This window comes from Papio anubis, chromosome 8 (genome assembly GCF_008728515.1).
Source record: "Papio anubis isolate 15944 chromosome 8, Panubis1.0, whole genome shotgun sequence".
NCBI lineage: Eukaryota > Metazoa > Chordata > Mammalia > Primates > Cercopithecidae > Papio > Papio anubis.
The window spans coordinates 89,945,096-89,967,382 of NC_044983.1; the positions used below are offsets into that span (position 1 = coordinate 89,945,096).

Consider the following 22,287-nt stretch of genomic DNA (forward strand, 5'->3'; position numbering starts at 1 on the left):
AAGGGTGCGGAACATTCTGTAAAACAGTTTCTCTATTCAAATTTTATTCATTCACAATGTCACATATAACCTTAATATTCCATATCATTAAATATCATTAAATATATTATATTATTTACAGTGTTGTATAAATAGCTGATAAGATGTACCTACTTAAGTTTCTCGATTTGCATAACATTTTCTGCCATGCATTTACCTCCCTGCTGATGTTTTGCTTAGACTAATACAGACCCAGAGTCCCTCATCTGAAATCTCTGGAGCCAAATGCCTTTTAGAATCCTGACTTTTAGATTTCTAGAAAGATAATATAATCCAAATACTGCATATTACTTTAGACCCCCCAGTGGCTTCTGCAGCAGCACCCTGTAATCAAAACACCAATATTTCTGCAGCCACACGTATCAACATTCACACTAAATAAAGATTATAACAAGCACCATATCAGTTCAGATTAGACTGCATGGCCAAATGAATTCAGGGCAGGGTTTTTTTGTTTTTGGTGGAGGTTTTTTTTTGCCATTTTTGAGTTTCTGAGTTATAGATAAGAAACTGTAAATCTGTACATAGATCAGCTTACTTTGTTAATCTTATATACCAACCAATATCAAGGGATCAGGGAAAGCATTTAGGTACTGAATAGTTGAAATAAACCCCTCCTAAAATTTAAAAAAATAAATCACAAACTAAGAGTTTATTATAAAAAAAAAAAAAAATAGAAGTAGAGGTGCATGCCTGTAGCCCTAACTACTCAGGAGGTTGAGGTAGGAGGATCACTTGAGCCCAGGAGTTTGAGGCTACAGTTGAGTTATGATATGATTGCCTCACTGCACTCCAGCCTGGGTGACAAAGTAAGACTCCATCTCTGGGGAAAAAAGAAAAACAAACAAAAAAAGAAACAGCATAAATTATATCTAGTATACACTTACCTCTATCATTTGACACAGGATTAGGCAAATATAATTCTTATTTTCAATAATTAAAAAGAGAGTTTTCGCATTGTTTTTGGACAATTTTATGTCAACTTTTCCTAGTACTTCAGTCAACTGTCATTACCTAGTGGTCAAAGTTCATCATGAGAAGAATGGCTCACATTATTTGCATCTAGAAAGACTGAGTCTCTCCATAAAAAATATCATGCTTAACAACAATGAATTTAAGGATTTACAAATAGCCATTCAAAATCTATTTTATTTGTATATAAAAGAGTTTCTGTATTTGTTGCTACCAGTTCTATTAAATATTTATTTCTAAATATTTATTAAATGTCGACTATGTTCCAAAGTATGCTAGTTCTGAGGCTACAAAGACAAGACACAATCTCTGCCATTATCGAACAGACAATCTATTGTGGTAGACAAGTGAATTGCCATGATACAGACTCACAAAGGACGCTATGAAAATTCAGAGGGGTATTTAGGTCCCCAGCCCAGGTTGTAGGCAAACAAGGAGAAAGCATGCACAAAAGGAATGCAAATAAGAACTTGGAAGGTTCACAAAAGTGCAGGCCAGGAGCCACGGCTCACACCTTTAATCCCAACACTTTGGGAGGTTGGGGCAGGAGGATCACTTGAGGGCAGGGTTCGAGAAGATTAGTCTGGGCAATATAGGAAGATGCTGTGTCTATAAAAAGTTTAAAAATCAGCTGGGCATGGTAGCACATGCCTGTAGTCTCAGCTACTCAGGAGACTGAGGTGGGAGGATCACTTATGCCCAGAAGGTTGAGGCTGCAGTGAGTCGTGATAGCAACACTGCACCCCATCCTAAGCAACAAAGCGAGATTCTGTCAAAAAAAAAAAAAAGGAAAGAAATAAATTGCAAATATAGTTCATCATAGCTAGAGGGCAGAATAGCAAAATAGGGGAGGAAAGCAGAGAAGAGTAGCTAAGGACAACCAACAGAATTACAAAAACAAGATTTTCATCTACAGTCAGAAGACAATTCCAAACCTGTATCTCCAACTAGGACCTCTCTCCTGAGCCCCAGGCTACTATATCCAACTGCCCACTTGGCCTCTCCATTTCAATGTCCCTCGTGCACTAAACTCAACAAATCCAAACTGAATTTCTCCTACATCAGTGATGGCATCACCATCCACATATTGCCCAAGACATTATCATCCTGGACTTCTCATCCTCTCTCATCTATATCATCTATCTATTCAAACACCAAATCCTATTGATTAAAGCTCTCCTCCATTCTGGCTGTCACTCCTTTAGTTCCATATACTACACCACTCCAATATGAATTACAGCAATAGGAACCTAACTGATTTTGTGCTTCTTTTTTAAGTTTTGTTTCTTAAATTTTTATTTCAATAGTTTTTAGGATACAGGTGGTTGTTTACATGGATAAGTTCTTTAATGGTGATTTCTGAGATTTTAGTGTACCCGTCTCCCAAGCAGTGTGCACTGTACCTAATATGTAGTCTTTATCCCTCACCCCCATCCCAACCTTCCCCCTCCGAGTCCCCAAAGTCTAGTATATCATTCTTATGACTTTGCATCCTGTGCTTCTTTCTTGCCTCCCATCAACCATTCTCCTATTGAAGTATGGTCTTTCTAAACTATACATGTACCACTCCCCTGATCCTTACTGCCGCCAAGCAAAATTCCTAGGTCTTAAAATAAGACTGGCTTCTTTATCACTCCAAACTTACATCCCTAGCCTATCATGCTTTTTATCATTTTCATGCCCTCACTCATGATGTTCTCTCTGCTCGAAATCCATCACATCCCTCTGCCCCAACTCCTTGTACAAGTAAACTTTCTCTTGAAAGCTTAGCCAGATCAAATCTAGATAGGTGCCTCTCCTCCTAGTGCCTAAAGTCCTTTATCTAGCTGAATTGTAACTGCCTCTTATCTCTCCCATTAGACTATGTGTTTAAAGAAGACAGACCTATGTCTTAGTTCACTGCATATTCATAGTGCCTAGAATATTCATTTAATAAATGAATTTTTAATAGGCACTTGATTAATGGTTATTGAATTGTGTTTTCAGAGAAATAAAAACAAAGTCTAGGAAAACAGGTTGACAATGGGAAATCATGGAAGGTTCATGATCAGGAAAGTAACAGGAATATGAAGACTGGTCAGATTCCACAACTCTGAGCCACAATTATCTTTGGAAGGAGTCATTTACCTGCATGTTTAAAGGTCACAGCATAACTGTTTCCCTTCCTTATTCTTCTATCCCTGCAATTATCTTCTCTTTCTACCCTCTCCTTTAGCTATCACATCTACTGCTACCACTTCCTTTTCCATTTCTGCAGATGAGTTCCTAATTGGTTTCCTACAGTCATTTTTAAATGACCTCTAAAATACAGGACTTTCTAATATTGACCTACTTTCCTAGGACTCTATTTTAACCCAGCACTTCCACACTTGAAAGTAATATTTAAAAATTAACTAAAAATGTATAAAACAATTTAGCTTCAAGAATATTACACACCACTGTAAAGTCAGAAACCTAAATATATGAGTATATATATATATATATTTTTTTTCTCACTCTCATTATCAAATGTATGAGAATATATATAAATAGGAGCATTAACATCCTAGCACTTTGGGAGGCCAAGACAGGAGGATCACCTGAGGCCAAGAGTACAAGACCAGCCTGGCAACACAGTAACACCCCATCTCCACAAAAAAAAAAACTTTAAAAACTAGACGGGCATGGTGGTGTACACCTATAGTCCTAGCTAATCAGGAGGCTGAGGCAGGAGGATCACTTAAGCCCAGGAAGAAGTTGTAGTAAGCCATAAGCACACCACTGCACTCCAACCTGGGCAACACAGCAAGACCCTGTTTCAAAAAATATATATAGCATTACCACTTAAAGAATATTACACAGCCAATAAAAAAGAATATTATATAGAATATCTAAGGAGAGAAACAAGATGGTTAGGGGACAGTGATGAGAGAGACTTACTTTTTACCATATACCCTTTTGTACCTTTTGTATTTGTACCTCACACATGTATTACCTAGTCAAAAAAAAAAAAAAGAGAAAATTTTTAAAAATAAGCTTACTTTAAAAATATTATATAAGTATACTACTTCTTGATTCACAAAGACGTACAACACATTGTTAGGTGAAAAAAGAAACCACAAAACAGTATTACAGTATTGTAATATTAACGTGGGCAATGGGTGTATACATTTAAGTATAATAATCACTAGAGGATTTGGAAAAACATTAATATAAAGACAGTTGTGAATTACAGCTACAAAATACAAAGAAAAAGCTGATTACAATAGGGAGACATACAGAAAGGAAATTAATTCACTTATCAACAGGAATATACAAATACAATAGCTTTCCACTCATATACTTGTTTATCAAATAATCTTGCTTAAATCTGATTTTAACTTAAACAATTTTTTCTAATATTGTATATGCTAACCTTAGAGAGATATTTTGCTTTTTTATTTTATTTTACTTTATTTTTGAGACACAGTCTCGCCCTGTCGCCCAGGCTGGAGTGCAGTGGCGCAATCTAGGCTCACTGCAAGCCCCACCTCCCAGGTTCACGCCATTCTCCTGCCTCAGCCTCCCGAGGAGCTAGGACTACAGGGGCGTGCCACCACACCCAGCCAATTTTTTTGTATTTTTAGTAGAGACAGGAATTCACCAGGTTAGCCAGGATGGTCTCGATCTCCTGACCTTGTAATCCACCCACCTCGGCCTCCCAAATTGCTGGGATTACAGGCATGAGCCACCGCGTTTGCTATGTTGCCCTCCAACTCCTGGGCTCAAGCAATCCTCCCACTTCAGCCTCCCAGGCTGGGGCTACAGGCACACATGTCACGACACCTGGCTTATCTTGCATTCTTGATTTGTAATGTTAAGTGTTTTTTCATTCACAGGAACACTATTCCCTCACAATGAAATTGTCTTTTAATAAGTTTAACTGCTTATCTTCTGAACTCAGTAGATTGGCCTTATAAATGTGTATCAGTTCTTTACGTGGGGAAGAGGAAATTATTGGTAAAATAAGTACAATACCAAAAAAAGAGCTGTTAATGGTAGCTGGCAATAAGGACTCCCTGTGTGAAACTAATAAATGTCTCTTCTCTACCATATTACAAATTCCTTTGAAATCAAGGGCAATGGGTTTTGTTCTGACTTGTATTGCCCCTCCTAAAGCCATACCCTCACCTCCAAAAGTGTTTTTCATAAATAATTGTTAAATAGATTCTCAGCTTCCTATGGGGCAAAGTAATCTGGCTAATTATCCCATTCCCATCAAACTCACTTCCACACTCTTACCATCATTAGTCCCACTAGTTCTCCTGTCTCTAAAACTAGAATTCTACCATTTTTAACTACCCTATCTCCTTCACACAATCAGTTGCCATCCTGTCAATTCTATACTCGAAATCTGTATATATCCAAAAGATGTATAAATCCTCTCCTATGTAGTTCCACTGGGACATAGCATAGCACTGATTTAGAGCCAGAAAAATGTGTGATGGTGGATCTTAATCTAGCTATGTTATTTTAGTAAAGTCACCTAATCTCTCAAGCTCAGTTTCCTTATCTACAAAATATAGATGACTACCTTTGAAAACTCAGCGTGGGCCCTGCAGTGGCTCACGCCTGTAATCTTTGCACTTTGGGAGGCTGAGGTGGGAGAATCGCTTGAGCTCAGGAATTCAAGACCAGCCTGGGCAACATGGCAGAACACTACCTCCACAAAAAAATAAAAAAATTAGCCAGGCGTGTTGGTGCACAACTGTAGTCCCAGTTACTCGGGAGGCAGAGATGGAAGGATCGATTGAGCCCCGGTGGCAGAAATTGCAGTAAGCCGTGATCACAGCACTGCACTCCAGTTTGGGTGACAGAGCAAGACCTAGTCTCAAAAAAAAAAAAAAAAAAAGAAGAAAAACTGATGGAAGGACCAGAGATGATTTACTTAAGTTATCAAAGCCCACTGTGTCTGGCACAAATTAGGCATTCAATAAATGTTAAACAATGATTGCTGCCCATTGGCTAACTCAGGTTTTCATAACATCTCACTTTTTCTCCCTGATTTTATCACCTTACGTCTATTTTCTCTGAACCATTTTAAGTATTATTGATCAAGTAATCTACCCAATGTATCTTACTAATTGCATGATTTGCCTGCTCAAAAACTACCCATTTCCTACCAAAAAAAGTCCATAATTTTTTTTTTTTTTTTTTTTTTAAGAGACAGAGTCTTGCTGTGTCGCGCAGGCTGGAGTGCAGTGGTGCGATCTTGGCTCACAGCAACCTCCATCTCCCGGGTTCTAGCAATTCTCCTGCCTCAGCCTCCTGAGTAGCTGGGACTACAGACGCACACCGCCACGCCCGGCTAATTTTTTGTATTTTAGTAGAGACGGGTATCACCGTGTTACCCAGGCTGGTCTCAAACTCCTGACGTCAGGCAATCCACCCACCTCAGCCTCCCAAAGTGCTAGGATTACAAGCTTGAGCCACCGCGCCTGGCCTAAAGTCCGTAATTTTTTGTTGAGCATTCAAGGAGCTCCATGATCTGTCTCTGAACTGCCTTGGGTGCCACTTCACACTGCTACTTCAAGCATATCCTAACAGATGACTGACTACTCCAGTAGAATGCCCTCCTTTCCTAACTACAACCGTGAAATATTGCCCCTTTCACCAAAGACCAAGTTCATAAGCCAAACACCTTGATGAAGTCTTTCCTGATACTCTCAAATGAAAAGTTATCTCTGCCTCCTCTGAAATCATGTATCCTTTATTTATACCCACAAAGACAGCTAGTTCTAATATGTCAGATACTGATGGGCATTTTGTAAACAAAGATGATAAACCCCAATGAATTCACACTGTGTTTCTTTATGTGATCATCACATTCTAACTCAAATCACAATTTTGTGGATCTAATCTCCAACACTGGGTTATAACTTCTTGAAAATAAACATTTCAATATTTCATATCACCCACAAACCCCTACTTCCTCCTTCAAGACTTGATTCAAATGTGGTCTCTACTAAGCCTTCCCCAATCACCCCAGAAGAAGGCATTTACCATCTGCCCTATGCGCTCAAGGTACTCAATGTTTACCTAAGAATGAATAAAAGAATAGATTAAATATATGATAAACTAATGAAGGTCAATTTTCCTAAACTAGAATAGTACTAAACTAATTCATCATATGCCTCTTTCTCTTTTTTTCTCTTTCTCTTTCTCTTTCTTTCTTTCGAAACAGGGTCTCACTCTGTTGCTCCGGCTGGAGCACAGTGGTGTGATCTTAGCTCACGGCAGCCTCGACCTCCCAGGCTCAAGTGATCCTTCCATTTCAGCCTTCTGAGTAGTTGGGGCAACAGCATCAAGCCACCACAGCTAGTTAATTTTCTTTTGTAGAGACGGGGGTTCCACTATGTTGCCCAGGGTGGTCTCAAACTCCTGGACTCAAACAATCCTTCTGCTTCCGCCTCCCAAAACGCTGAGATTACAGGCATGAGCCACTGCGCCAGGCTCTTTCAAATTTAACTGTCCTCTATTTCTATACACATGATAAGTTTGATCTGATCCAACTACTGTCTCCATTGAGGGTTTTCTAAATCTTGGCTGGAATGTCAGAGAGATATAGTCATTGAACAAACAGCGCTAACTGACACTAACCCACATGAAATGTGAGACCATAAATTAATTGTCAGTAAGAAATGCTAACTCGAAGTTCTCCAAATTTTGACTTTTACAAACCTATAAACCATTCGTTAAATTAGATCACAGCTGTCAACTTTCTATTTTGCCAGGTAAAGCATTATGATACAACCACTACCCACTATCATTACTATCTTACAAAAGAAAGAACATTTTAAACATTTTCCATTCAAATATTTATTGAGCACCTACGTTTTGCTAACAGAGGCACTGGAGATACAACTGAGAAGAAAAGAAATTATATGTATCCTCAAAAAGCTTGATACAAGAACACACTTGACACAAATAAAAGGAAAAAAATAATATCCAAAGAAAGAACAGTTCTGTAAATTGATTAAGCTTACATTAAGACAGAGAAATGTGAAGTCCACTTTTTTTTTTTTTTGGAACAATTTCTCCGTAGACTTCATTCGAGTTCATTTTTGGTCTGCTTTCAGGAATCTTTAGTTAACCAGCTATGTTTAATTTACATATTGCTGGGTCAATTGTACATTCAGGGGCGTTCAAATAATTTTGTACAGAAATATTACTCCACAACATTCCACTCCCGCCCTCAAAAGACATGTCTGCTGACGAGTTTAACTATACTTCTCTCTCCCCTCTTCGCAAGTATTCTCCGTGAATGCATCTCATTCCTAATGTGTGAAATCTTTCCGAGAGACAAGTATTAAAGTTTCAGGCCAAATTAGAGAGCACCGTAATCCTAAACCGAATGAGTGTCACAACTGGGGAACATAACTCCCGACAGAAAAGGGGCCAAAGAGAAAGGATTTAGAAACATCGTGATTCGGAAACCACGAAGCCAACGTAAGCTGCTCAGACTCCGGCACTACTGTCAAACACTACTGTCAAACACTACTGTCAAATCAAGACCCCTCCCAAATGCCATCTGAGGTAAACCTGAGAACCCTGATCCTTCTCACGGCCCAAATCTGATAGGAAAAACAAAAAATAAAGCCATGCAAGCAGAAAAGCCAACTCGACCAAAGACACGGAAGGTCCAAGTTAAGGCAAGGAAATGAAGAGGCTGCTGCAGCCCTCCCTCAGACGCGATGCTCACACCGCTCGGGGGAGGGTGTCTGTGTGTAAGCGAGAAATTAAAGAAGTAATCTGCAGAGGGAAAAGTCGAGGACGCCCAACGGTTTTTTGTAAAGGTCCCAAGTCGAGAAGCAGCGTCAGAATCAAGTCGCCAAGCCTTACCTCAGCGCTCGGGTGTTTAAAAGTATCTAAAAATAGCAGCTCCATCGCCGAGTCCACCGCCATGTTTGCCGCGGGCGGGGAACAGGGGGGAGAACTTCCGGGGCAGCGCTCCAGCCTCGGCGACAGCGGCTCAGGAGAGGGAGAAACAGCGGCACTTCCGGTGACCAGAGCACTAGCGCCGCAAACCTCGGCCTATCCCAACGCATCTTGTTGCCCAAAGTTGCCGGCCCCGCCTTTTCCAGCGCGGCGGAGGGCGCCCCCAGACGCAGAGGGGGGCAGAGGGGGGCAGAGGGAAGCGAGATGAGGACTACGGGGTCTCCAGTGGTTCAAACCCTGTCGTTCCGCCGCTTTACAGAGCCACAGCTGTCCCCGGGTGGCGAAGCGCGGAGACAGGGTTTTGGAGAGGGTGGAGGAAGGGGAGGGAAAGCTGCCAACTTTGGATACCAACCCCGTACACCCACCGAAGGGGATGTCCCACTTTTTCCAGCGCTGGGAGCAAAAAGATAACAGTGAGCGAGGTTGAAAAGTAAGACATTGATTTAAATAGAAGAAAAACTGTTGTCTCAACAAACGAAGAGATTCTTTGTTTTCTTATCTGTAAAATGTGAAAAATCGTACTTAACCCACAGGCTGATTGTGAGGAGTAATTGAAATAAAAATCGAGGAATTGTATAACGTGAAGTACCAGGAACAATAAAACAGGAGGCAGAATGAAAAGTAAGCCTCTCGTGTCGGGTGTTGAGCTTTTGAGCAACGAGATAAACACAGCGGTTTGGTAGTCTAAATGGCACAAACCCTTAGCAGAGCAACTAGGAAATAGCTTGTAAAATTACACGTGCCTACCCCTCTTCTAGGAAAATTCTCGCCCACGTATCTACAAATACAAGAATATTCATAGCAAACTTCGTAAGTTGCAAAAGAACAGGAAACATGAGTGCCATTGACAGAAGTAATAACTAAACAGTGGCGTATTTATATAATAGTATATAGCAGGTACGAAGAATGAACTAATACTATATTTACTAGCATGAAAAATCCCAAAAAACAGGGTTAGCGGGCGCGTTGGCTCACGCCTGTAATCCCAGCACTTAGGGAGGATGAGGCGGGAGGATCGCTTGAGCCCAGGAGCTGGAGAACTGCCTGGCAATATAGCGAGACCCCGTTCTTCACAAAAAGGAAAAACAAAAAAGACAAAAACCTAAACAAAACAAGTTTAACACACCTCATCGCAAGCCGGGTGCGGTGGCGTGTTCCTGTGGTCCCAACTTCTCGGGGAAGCTGAGACAGGAGAATCTCTTAAGCCCAGGAGTTGGCGGCCAGTGGGGACACCCATCTCTTAGAAAAGGAAATAAAAAATATATAATGTAAAATAACATTTATATAATTAACGTGGGAAAGAATATAAATGTTTAGGAGTGTACATATGTCATGAAATTATAAAGTCATGCATTGGAATGACTAAAATTTCAAGGTAGTGGTGAACTGGAGGGAGATGTAATGGAGAAGAACAGAAAGGCTTCACATGCCTTGGTAATGTTTTATTATTTAGGTTAGTGTTCATTTCACAAGCATGCCTTACATTATTGTTTGTACCTTCTGGTATGTCTGAAATATTTAATAATAAATGAGTTTCTAAAGTAAATCTCCTATCCACATCCTTCCTCAGCCATCCAGTTTCCTCTATTAGCTAGCTATAGTTTATCTTTTATTATTTGTTGTTGCATTGATACTTGTTGTTTCTAATATTTTTCTGTTTTCTGATTCTTGCTTTTTTTTTCTTTAGAAACAGGGTCTTGCTTTGTTGCCCAGGCTGGTCTCAAACTCTTGGCTTCAAGCAATCCTCCTGCCTCAGCCTCCCAAAGTGCTGCAGTTATAGGCGTGAGCTACCCTGCCCCGCCCCTTCTTCTGTGTTTAGGCTTATATGCTGTTCTCTTTCTAATTTCTACCACTGATGTTTATTTTTATTCATATTTTTATTTATTACTATATGTATTTATGTATATGAATTTTCCCCTAAGCTCTGCCTTAACCAATGTACTATATAGTGCTTTTATTGTTATCATTTTACAGTCTGATTTTCTTAGCTTTGATACCCTTTTGTTTTTACATTTTTATTTTTATTTCAATAGTTTTGAGGGAACAGGTGGTGTTTGGTTGCATGGAAAAGTTCTTTAGTGGTGATTTCTGAGGTTTTGGTGCACCCACCACCTGAGCAATGAGGGTACTCAATGCACCCTCTGCCTCCCTGGTTGAAGCAATTTTCCTGACTCAGCCTCTTGAGTAGCTGGGACTACAGTCGTGCACTACCATGCCCAGCTAATTTTTGTATTTTTAGTAGAGATGGGGTTTCAATTTTAGCCAGGCTGATCTTGAACTCCTGACCTCAGACAGTGCCCACCACCATGCCTGGCTAATTTTTTGTATTTTCAGTAGAGAGGAGGTTTCACCGTGTTAGCCAGGATGGTCTCAATCTCCTGACCTCATGATCCACCCGCCTCGACATCCCAAAGTGCTGGAATTAGAGGTGTGAGCCAACCGCACCCAGCAAAAATAGAATTTTTACAGGTAAATAAGAACCGAGGAGTAGAGAAAAGTTGTATAAATAACTTTTCAAAAAACTTTTGTTGCCTTCCTTTCCAGTTTGGACCTGGCAGAATGGCTCCTGCAAAGAAGGGTGGCAAGAAGAAAAAGGGCAGTTCTGCCATCAATGAGGTGGTGACCCGAGAATACACCATCAGCATTCACAAACACATCCATGGAATGGACTTCAAGAAGCGTGCCCAGGCCGGGCGCGGTGGCTCAAGCCTGTAATCCCAGCACTTTGGGAGGCCGAGACGGGCGGATCACGAGGTCAGGAGATCGAGACCATCCTGGCTAACACGGTGAAACCCCGTCTCTACTAAAAAATACAAAAAACTAGCCGGGAGTGGTGGCGGGCGCCTGTAGTCCCAGCTACTTGGGAGGCTGAGGCAGGAGAATGGCGTAAACCCGGGAGGCGGAGCTTGCAGTGAGCTGAGATCTGGCCACTGCACTCCAGCCTGGGCGACAGAGCTAGACTCTGTCTCAAAAAAAAAAGAAAAAAATAAAAAAGAAGCGTGCCCCTCGGCGGGGCGCGGTGGCTCACGCCTATAATCCCAACACTTTGGGAGGCCGAGGCAGGTGGATCAGAAGGTCAGGAGTTCGAGACCAGCCTGGCCAACATGGTGAAAACCCGTCTCTACTAAAAATACAAAAATTAGCCGGGCGTAGTGCTGAGGGCCTGTAATCCCAGCTACTCGGGAGGCTGAAGCAGGAGAATCGCTTGAACCCAGGAGGCAGAGGTTGCAGTGAGCTGAGATCGGGCCACTGCACTCCAGCCTAGGCGACAGAGCGAGACTCCGTCTCAAAAAAAAAGAAAGAAAAAAAGAAGCATGCCCCTCCACTCAAAGAGATCCAGAAATTTGCCATGAAGGATATGAGAGTTCCAAATGTGCGCATTGATACCAGGCTCAACAAAGCTGTCTGGGCCGAAGGAATAAGTAATGTCCCATACCGTATCCATGTGCAGTTGTCCCGGAACGTAATGAAGATGAAGATTCACCAAACGAGCTCTATACTTTGGTTACCTATGTACATGTTACCACTTTGAAAAATCTACAGTCAGTATGGACAACTAACCACTGATCATCAAACACATCAAATAAAGTTATAAAATTGCAAAAAATACCACAAACTTTTTTTGCATAGAACAAAGAAATGTGATGCTTGTTGGAGGAAGCCTGTCAGGTCAAGAAATAGTGTTTTTAAGATGAGGGATAACTGTGTAAAATTATGGGAACAAAGTAATGAGGAGAGTAACCATGATGATGAAGAGACAGAGGGGACATCTGAGACAGCAAAGTGTTTAATAGGTAGAAGTGGTACCTGGTGGCCAAATAAAGAGTAACCTTTGCTAAAAGAAACACCTACCGTCTGGTAACCAGGGGAAGAAAGAGTCCATGGGTACAAATGCAGATGAGGATATACTATGTGGAAAATGAGGGAGTTCCTCTCTGATGGTTTCTGTTGTCTCAATGAGGTCATTAGCTTGTCAAAAATAGATGAGGTAGGCTGGGTGCGATGGCTCACGCCTGTAATCCCAGCACTTTGGGAGGCCAAGGCGGGCAGATCACGAGGTCAGGAGATCCAGACCATCCTGGCTAACACATAGTGAAACTCCATCTCTACTAAAAATACAAAAAAATTAGCTGGATGTGGTGGCCTTCCACCATGTGATGCAGAAAGAAGGCCCTCACCAGATGTTAGTGCCTTGATCTTGGACTTCTGGGCTCTGGAACTGTGAGCCAATAAATTTGTTTGTTATAAATGAATCATTCTTAGATATTCTGTTATAGCAGCACAAACAAACTAAGACAACAACCTACAGAATGAAAGTATTTACAAATTATATATCTAATTAGGGTCTACTCTGCAGAATATAGAAAGAACTCTTACAACTCAACAACAAAAAGACAAACCCCCCAATTTTAAAATGGTCAAAGGTCTTGAACAGACATTTTCCAAAGAGGGTGTACAAATGACCAACAAGCACATGAAAAGATGTTCAATATCTTTAGTCATTAGGGACAGGCAAATGAAAACCACAGTGAGGCTGGGCACGGTGACTCATACCTGTAATTCCAGCACTCAGGGAGGCCAAGGCAGGTGGATCACTTGAGGTCAGGAGTTCAAGACCAGCCTGGCCAACATGGTGAAACTCCATCTCTACTAAAAATACAAAATTAGCTGGGTTTGATGGTGCATGCCTGTAATCCCAGCTACTCAGGAGGCTGAGGCAGGAGAATCTCTTGAACCCGAGAAGTGGAGGTTGCAGTGAGCCGAGATCGCACCTCTGTACTCCAGCCTTGGCAACAGAGTGAGACTCTGTCTCAAAAAAAAAAAAAAAAACAGTGAGATACCACTTCATATCCATTAGGATGGTTACAGTTTTTTTTAAATAACAAGTATTAGCAAGGACATGGAGAAATTGAAACTCTCGTACATTGCTGGTGGGAATGTAAAATGGTGCAGCCACTGTGGAAAGCAGTGTGATGGTTCCTCAAAAAGTTAAGCATAGAATTACCGTATAACCCCAAGTCCAACTGCTAGGTATATATTAAAAGACTCGAAAATGGGTATTTATTTATTTATTAAATGAGGCAGGATCTTGCTCTGTTGCCCAGGCTGGGGTTCAGTGGTATGATCATAGTTCACTGCAGCCTTGAACTTGAACTTCGCTCAGGCGATCCTCCTACCTAAGCCTCTTGAGTAGCTGGGACTACAGGCACATGCCACCATGTCTTACTAATTTTTTTAATTGTTTAGAATGGGTGTGTGTGTGGGTGGGGAGATCTCACTATGTTACTCAAGCTTATCTCTAACTCCTAACCTCAGCAGTCCTCCTGACATGGCCTTCCAAAATGCTGGGATTACAGGTGTGAGCCACTGTGCCAGCCTGAAAGTAGGTATTTAAACAAATACTTATATGCGCATGTTCATAGCAGCACTATTTACAATGGCCAAAAAGGTACAAACAACTCAAATATCCATCAGCAAATAAATGCTTAAACCAAATATGGTATATACGTACCTACTTCCCCCCAGTGGCTCCTCCTACCCCTCAGGAGACTTGATATTCTCTCATTTGTGAGAGTATATTCCACAGCTTAAGCTTTAGTACCCAACTTGTTTGTGGCTAGAAGAGGTCAGTGTCCCTCTTCTAGCCTCTGAGCTGCTTCCCATGTAGTGATTGTATCTTATTCATTAATACATCCCTAGTACATGGCACATACTAAACACTCAAAAATACTTATTGAACAAATTAATTTATTTTGTCCTATTTCAGATCCCATATAGAATTATATATTGCACATAATTTATATGTCAAATGCTTATATTGTACTTTTCTGTTTTTGTTCTTTCATTTTTGTCTCTCTTGCTCATCAGATCATAAAGTCTCCCAGGACGGTGCTCTGTAACCAGCCCATAGTAGCTACTGCTATTTTACCAGCTACTGTATCTTTCCTTCTTTGATTTCCAGCACCTGACAGTGAAAAGAGCAATTTGAAGAAAAACAAAATTTGTCTTCAGTGTGAAAAGCAATTTATAAAAGTCTGAATACTTGCCAGGAACAACTTGAGAAAAAAGACAAAGGTGGTGGGAGAAATGTAACCAGCCCACAATTCCAATGTTGATAACAGATGAGCTCCCTTTCAAGGTGACTGACATTTACACAAGTATACAGAGCAAGAGGAAGGTCTGAGTGAACTGCCAAGCATTTTAACTTCTCCTGAGACCGAGTACATCAACAGTTCTCTTGGAAAAGAACGACTGATTTGGGAGTCCGGCAGACAGCCAGCTGCAAGACATTCATCCGGCATCAGGAACACAATGGGCCTCCATTTGCCTGCCTCTCTGAAGGCACCAATCAAAAGTAACAGCTGCCCCCTTTTTCTATGAGACTTGATTATAATTTTCCATGGCCAAGGGTTTGCTGTGACACTTCTATATCATTCTTCATTATGTAGTCCAGAGATTACCTACAGATTTAAGAAACACAGACTGTAAACTATTATATACAGATATATCTCAAAATAAGCATACCCATTAGTGCCAGTTGTTCTGAAAGATTGAATGACCCCAGCTATTTTCCAAATGTTTTTTCAGAAAATCATGAATACACCTTTCTGGGATCCCACCTACTTCAAAGACAGGCAAAGCTCTGTGGTTCAGTTCCACCATCCAGTACCAGGCCTATAGTATGCGGACCATATGCCTTACACATGGCCTTTTCTCTTTATGTAATTGCTGTACCATGTTCAGCAGATGTAGACTGTCTCAAATCATGTTCCCTCAAGAAGCCCCACAGAAGAAAAAGGTTTCTGTGATCAAAAATCATTTGGGAAATGCTGCAAACCCTATCTCCCTCTTAGAGCTTAACCATGCATGTTGGGGCATAATATAAACCTTTTCCAGCCTGGGCCACAGAGTGAGACCTCACCTCTAAAATAATAAATCAATAAACTCTGAGAAATACACAGAAAAGTAACTTCTGTAACTTTTAGGTCTTAATTACAAGCAATTGTAGCTTAATCTAAACTTGCTCTTCACTTTATTTCTGTACTCTTGAAGACTAGTGACATAAGCCTTATGAATTATTCTTTTTTTCTTCTTTTTTTTTTTTTTTTTTTTTTGAGACGGAGTCTTGCTCTGTCGCCCAGGCTAGAGTGCAGTGGCGCAATCTTGGCTCACTGCAAGCTCCGCCTCCCGGGTTCATGCCATTCTCCTGCCTCAGCCTCCCGAGTAGCTGGGACTACAGGCGCCCACCACCACACCCGGCTAATTTTTTGTATTTTTAGTAGAGACAGGGTTTCACCATGTTAGCCAGGATGGTCTCGATCTCCTGACCTCGTGATCCGCCCGTCTGGGCGTCCGAGAGTGCTAAAAAAAAAGGTGTGACCCACCGCGCCCGGCCTTTTTTTTTCTTTTTTTAAAGAGAGAGACAAGGTCTCATTCTGTTGCTCAGGTTGGAGTGCAGAGGCACAATCAGAGTTCACTGTAACCTTGAATTCCTAGTCTGAAGTAATCCTCCCACCTCAGCTTCCCTAATAACTAGGACTACAGGCACATACCACCACATTTGGCTAATCTGTGTGTGTGTTTGTGTGTGTGTATGTGTGTGTGTGTGTGTAAAGACAGGGGTCTCATTATGTTGCCCAGGCTGGTCTTGAACTCCTGGGCTTAAGCGATCTCCCACCGCAGCCTCCCAAAACTTTGGGATTACAGGCATGAGCCACTACGCCTGGCTGGATTATTCTTTCTTTAAAAAACAATTTTTAAGCATAAATACAAAGGTTAGGTAGATTTGAAGATGGCCAGTAGCATGAAGTGAGCTGTCTAAAAAGTTGCTTTTACATAAGAACTTTATGTTACTTGATGAGCAAATATTAATTGGGCTCTCCTCTCTGTCTCTTCTCTCTCCCTCTTTCTTTCTCCCTCTCTCTCTCTGGATCCACTTTCCCTCCTGTATCAGGGAGTCTACTCCTATGTAAATCTTCTGCAGGTTGTGCAGTGGACTTCACCTGGTCTCCCATCTCCAGCTAATTTGGCCAAGAATAGTCACCTGGCACAAGGTGGGGAGGGAGCTCTCAATTGGCCAGCAACTTCTGATGTGTGGCCTGACTGAACAATGAGAGGCTCAAGTGAAATTACCAGCTGGTAGTAGTACAGAGGATATAGATACATGGAATGGAGCTGAGCCAAATTAACGACAAAGGACTAGACAAGAATGACAGTTGAAGATCACCTATACTGAGATGACAAAGCTGCCCTGAGTCCAGAAGCAGGTTCACTGAGGGATGCCCAACCATGTTATTGATCTTGTTTGAGATTAATGTTCCTTGTTGTAAACCCCAAGTCTGTTTCTTGCAAACAAACCATTCTAAATTGAAACAACTACTTAGAAAGTGTTCCTATGGGCTCAGTGGGACATTTCAACCAAATGAAATATGATAATGATCTGAAATGAACCACCAATAGTGTTGCAGAGATAAAATACAAATATCAGAAAGATAGCCAGGCACATGGCTCATGCCTGTAATCCCAGCACCTTGAGGGGCCCAGGCAAGAGGATCCCTCGAGGCCAGGAGTTTGAGACCAGCCATGGCAACAAAGCAAGGCCCTGTCTCTATAAAACAAACAAACAAAAAAATTTAAAAATTATCCAGGCACAGTGGTGTGTGCCTGTGGTCCCAACTACTCCAGAGGCTGAGGAGGGAGGATCACTTGAGCCCAAGAGTTCAAGGCTGCTGTGAGCCATGATCACATCACTGCACTGCAGCCTGGGCAACAGAGTGAGACCTTGTCTCTAAAAAAATACAAACAAAATACAGATTTAACCAACTCATTGCCCAGCTTAAGTACAGAGTTTAAGAGTGTGCATTTAGAAACTTCTTAAGTGTTTAGAATGCTTGAGTGTTTTATTTTGCTTTAATTTTGGTCTTCAGATTCAAAGTTTTTTGTGTTTGTTTTTGTTTTTTGAGATGGAGTCTTGCTCTGACACCCAGGCTGGAGTGCAGTGGCGCGATCTCAGCTCACTGCAAGCTCTGCCTCCCGGGTTCACGCCATTCTCCTGCCTCAGCCTCCCGAGTAGCTGGGACTACAGGTGCCCACCACCATGCCTGGCTAATTTTTTGTATTTTTAGTAGAGACAGGGTTTCACCGTGTTAGCCAGGATGGTCTCGATCTCCTGACCTCGTGATCCGCCTGCCTGGGCCTCCCAAAGTCCTGGGATTAGCAGGCGTGAGCCACTGCACCCAGCCTCAAAGTGCTTTCTTATGCTTCTCTGCTTCTAATCGTGTTCTTTTCCTCATTTTGAAATACCCTTGTCTCCTCTTTGCCAGCTAACTCTATTCATCTTTCAGGACTTGGAAAAACTTTCCTGTTCACCACACCCAATAGGAGATAGGGGTTCCTGTATGCTATTACTGTATATTTTATCATGTCACTTATTTTTGTATTATAATTAACCTTTCCTCAGAAACTGCAGACCCTTTGAAGGAAGAGACTACATCATTTTCATGGTTGTATTCCCTTGCCTAATAGTAGCTGGATATGATAGGCTTTATGTATTTGTTGAATGAGTGAATAATGAGAATTGGGATGGTCAATGACTCCTTATGGAAATGGAATTTGTTGTTTATGTGTGGGGGGTGTTTTTTTGTGGTTGCTTGGTGATTGTTTTTTGAGACAGAGTCTCACTCTGTTGCCTAGGCTGGAGGGCAGTGGTGTGATCCCAGCTCACTGCAGCCTTGATCTCCCAGGCTCAAGTGATCCTTGCACATCAGCCTTCCAAGTATCTGGGACTACTGGTACAGCCATACACCTGGCTAATTTTTGTATTTTTTTGTAGAGATGGAGTCTTGCCATGTTGCGTAGGCTGGTCTCCGACTACTGAGCTCAAGCGATCCACCCGCCTCAGCTTCCCAAAGTGCTGGGATTATATGCAAAAGCCATCTTGCCCAGCCTGGAAAAGAGTTTGAACTAGATAGTTTCTGAAGGATATATAAGAATTAAGATGGTCAGAGAAGAGGAGAGAGAGTTCAACACATTCAAGAGTATAACAATTTGAGCCAAGGCAGAAAGACTAGTATGTTCAGTGAGTGGATAACTTTAAATGAAGGCACTAAAGACAAAATGGAAGAGGTCAGTTGAGGTCAGATGGAGGAAAGCCTTTAATTCCACTGTGGAATTTGTCTTGTGACCTGGGAATGAACTGAAGAATTGAAACTGAGCACTGGCCTGGTGTGGTGGCTCATGCCTGTAATCCCCTTACTTTGGGAGGCTGAGATGGGCAGATCACTTGAGGTCAGGATTTCAAGACCAGCCTGGACAACGTGGTGAAACCCTGTCTCTACCAAATAATACAAAAATTAGCTGGGCATGGTGGTATGCACCTGCAGTTCGAACTACTCGGGAGGTTGAGGTGGGAGAATTGCTTGAACCTGGGAGGTGGAGGTTGCAGTGAGCCAAGATCGTGCCACTGCACTCCAGCCTGGGTGACAGAGTGAGACTTTGTCTCAAAAACAGAAACTAAAAAGAAATAAAGAGGCCAGGCGTGGTGGCTCATGCCTGTAATCCCAACATTTTGGGAGGCCAAGACGGGCAGATCACCTGAGGTCAGGAGTTTGAGACCAGTCTGGCCAACATGACCAAGCCCCATCTCTACTAAAAATACAAAACTCAGCCAGGCATGGTGGCACGCACGTGTAATCCCACCTACTTGGGAGGCTGAGGCAGAAAAATCGCTTGAACCTGGGAGGCGGAGGTTGCAGTGAGCCAAGATCATGCCACTGCACTCCAGCCAGGGAGACAGAGAGACTCCACCTCAAAATTAATTAATTAAAGTTTGTTTAAAAAAGGAAACTGAGCATTGACTATTTTGAAAGAAGAATAAAATTAAAGAAAATATTTATCAGAAAGTTTACTCTTCCCATGGTGTTTACAACTAATTGAAATGAGAGACTAGAAGCAGAGAGCATTAGAAAAGTTACTAAAATAATTCGGCCGGGCGCGGTGGCTCACGCCTGTAATCCCAGCACTTTGGAAGGCCGAGGCGGGCGGATCTCGAGGTCAGGAAATATAGACCATCCTGGCTCACACGGTGAAACTAAAATGCAAAAAGTTAGCCAGGCGTGGTGGCGGGCGCCTGTAGTCCCAGCTACTCAGGAGTCTGAGGCAGGAGAACGGCGGAGATTGCAGTGAGCCAGAGACGGCGCCCCTGCACTCAGCGGCAGAGCAAGACTCCGTCTTACCAAAAAAAAAAAAAAAAGATAATTCATAAGAGGGGGCTAAAAGTCTGGATTTGGATTTTTGACGGTGGAAATGGAAAAGAAAGGAATGAGAATACACATAAGGAAAAAAGTTATGAAATTTTGGTTACATAATGGTCTAATGATTAGCATGTGCATGTAGAACTCAATATTTACTGATTATTTGACACTCTAAAATTCTGGTCCATACCCATGACAGAAATAAATGGTGAACAAGATGATGAGTTTAAAAATTCAGCTATTTTAATGAAGTTCATTGTTAATTTTCTTTTAAGAAATGAGGCTTTCAGCCAGGCGCTGTGGTTCACACCTGTAATCCCAGCACTTTGGGAGGCCAAGGTGGGCAGATTGCCTGAGGTCAGGAGTTGCAGACCAGCCTGGCCAACATGGCGAAACGCCGTCTCTACTAAAAATACAAAAAATAAAAATAAATAAAAATTAGCCGGGCCCAGTGGCACAGCCCTATAGTCCCAGCTACTCGGGAGGCTGAGGCAGGAGAATCGCTTGAACCCGAGAGGCAGAGCTTGCAGTGAGCCGGGATCACACCACTGCACTCCAGCCTGGGCAACAAAGAAAGACTCCATCTCCAAAAAAAAAAAAAGGGGGAAATGAGGCTTTCAAAAGTCATGTTGAAACTTTATAGCAAGACCTCATTTCTCCAAAAAAAAAAAAAAAAAAAATTAGCCAAGTGCAGTGGTGCACACCTGTAGTCCCAGCTACTTAGGATGCTGAGCGGGGAGGATTACTTGAGCTGCAGTGAACTATGATCTCATCACTGCACTCCATCCTGGGCAAGAGAGGGAGACTTCGTCTTAAAAAAAATAAAAATAAAAAAATTAAAAAAAGAACATTTAGATGCCAGGCAAATGTTTTATTAGTACAAGGCCAGAAATGAAAATCTCAGGCAATTTCAAGGCCCAGTTGCAATCTACCGCCACCTGCTGGGGAGTCCATTGCAGACTGGAGGAGAAGTGTATACTTTATTAATTATTAATTGCTAAACCTGTTATACAAACTTATAGTTTCATAAGGTCATCTATTCTTTCTGATCTTTACTATAAACTGGAATTGCTGTATCACTGCCAGATCATGGGCCCTATAGCTTTATTACTGACTGATCAAACTTGGTGCCTTATCCCATTTTAATTCTACTACTTAGTGAGTGGTTTTAGGATTTCCTTAGGTAAAGAATTTCTTCACTTCTTAGGTTAAAACAGCAGCCAGATGCAGTGGCTCATGCCTGTAATCCCAGCACTTTGGCAGGATGACGTGGGAGGATCACTTGAGCCCAGGAGTTGAAGACCAGCCTGGGCAATAGGCAACAAAGCAAGACCCCGTTTTATTTACCAAAATAATAATAATAATACACTGGGCACGGTGGCTCACGCCTGTAATCCCAACACTTTGGGAGGCTCAGGCGGGTGGATCTTGTCAGGTCAGGCATTTGAGACCAGCCTGGCCAACATGGTGAAACCCCCTCTCTCCTAGAAATACCAAATTAGCCAGGTGTGGTGGTACAGGCCTGTAATCCCAGCTACTCGGGAGGCTGAGGCAGGAGAATCACTTGAATCTGGGAGGCAGAGGTTGCAGTGAGCAAGATCACACCATTGCACTCCAGCGTGGGTGACAGAGTGAGACTGTCTCAAAAAAAAAAAAAAAAGAGAAAGAGAAAAAAGAAAAAATAGTCATGGTGGCATATACCTGTGGTGCAGCCTGGGTGACAGAGCAAGACCCTATGGGAAAAAAAAAAAAAACAAACCCACAGCAAAACTTTACTAGTTACTTTTACAAGGATGTTGTAAGAAACACTGGCAACACCAAATGTTGGTGAGGATGTGGGGCAACAGGAGCTCTTATTAATTGCTGGTGGAAACACAAAATGGTACAACCATTTTGGAAGACAATTTGTCAGTTTCTTACAAAATTAAACATACTCTTACTATACAATCCAGTATTCATGCTTATTAGTATTTACCCACAGGAACTGAAAATTCCTATCCACATAAAACCTGCAGATGGATGTTTATAGCAGCTTTATTCATAATTGCCAAAACTTGGAAGCAACAGA

At 41.9% G+C, this 22,287-nt stretch overlaps 1 protein-coding gene and 1 long non-coding RNA gene across 3 annotated transcripts in view; one reads left to right on the plus strand and one right to left on the minus strand.

The window, feature by feature from the left end:
- Positions 1–9,072, minus strand: part of VIRMA (vir like m6A methyltransferase associated) — a 64,913-nt gene extending 55,841 nt beyond the window's left edge. Inside the window, exon 1 of one of the 2 annotated variants that reach the window (XM_021942506.2) lies at positions 8,872–9,072. In XM_021942506.2, the coding sequence (XP_021798198.2) occupies positions 8,872–8,934 (63 nt within the window). In that variant the 5' untranslated portion in view covers positions 8,935–9,072. The remainder of the gene's footprint in view (positions 1–8,871) is intronic. The other variant, XM_003902980.5, reaches the window with a different exon arrangement.
- Positions 9,073–9,148: 76 nt separating this feature from the next.
- Positions 9,149–15,981, plus strand: LOC116276386. The gene is made up of 2 exons (XR_004185881.1): positions 9,149–9,397; positions 14,836–15,981. It is a non-coding gene; the product is annotated as an uncharacterized LOC116276386 (long non-coding RNA).
- The last annotated feature ends 6,306 nt before the right edge of the window (positions 15,982–22,287 follow it).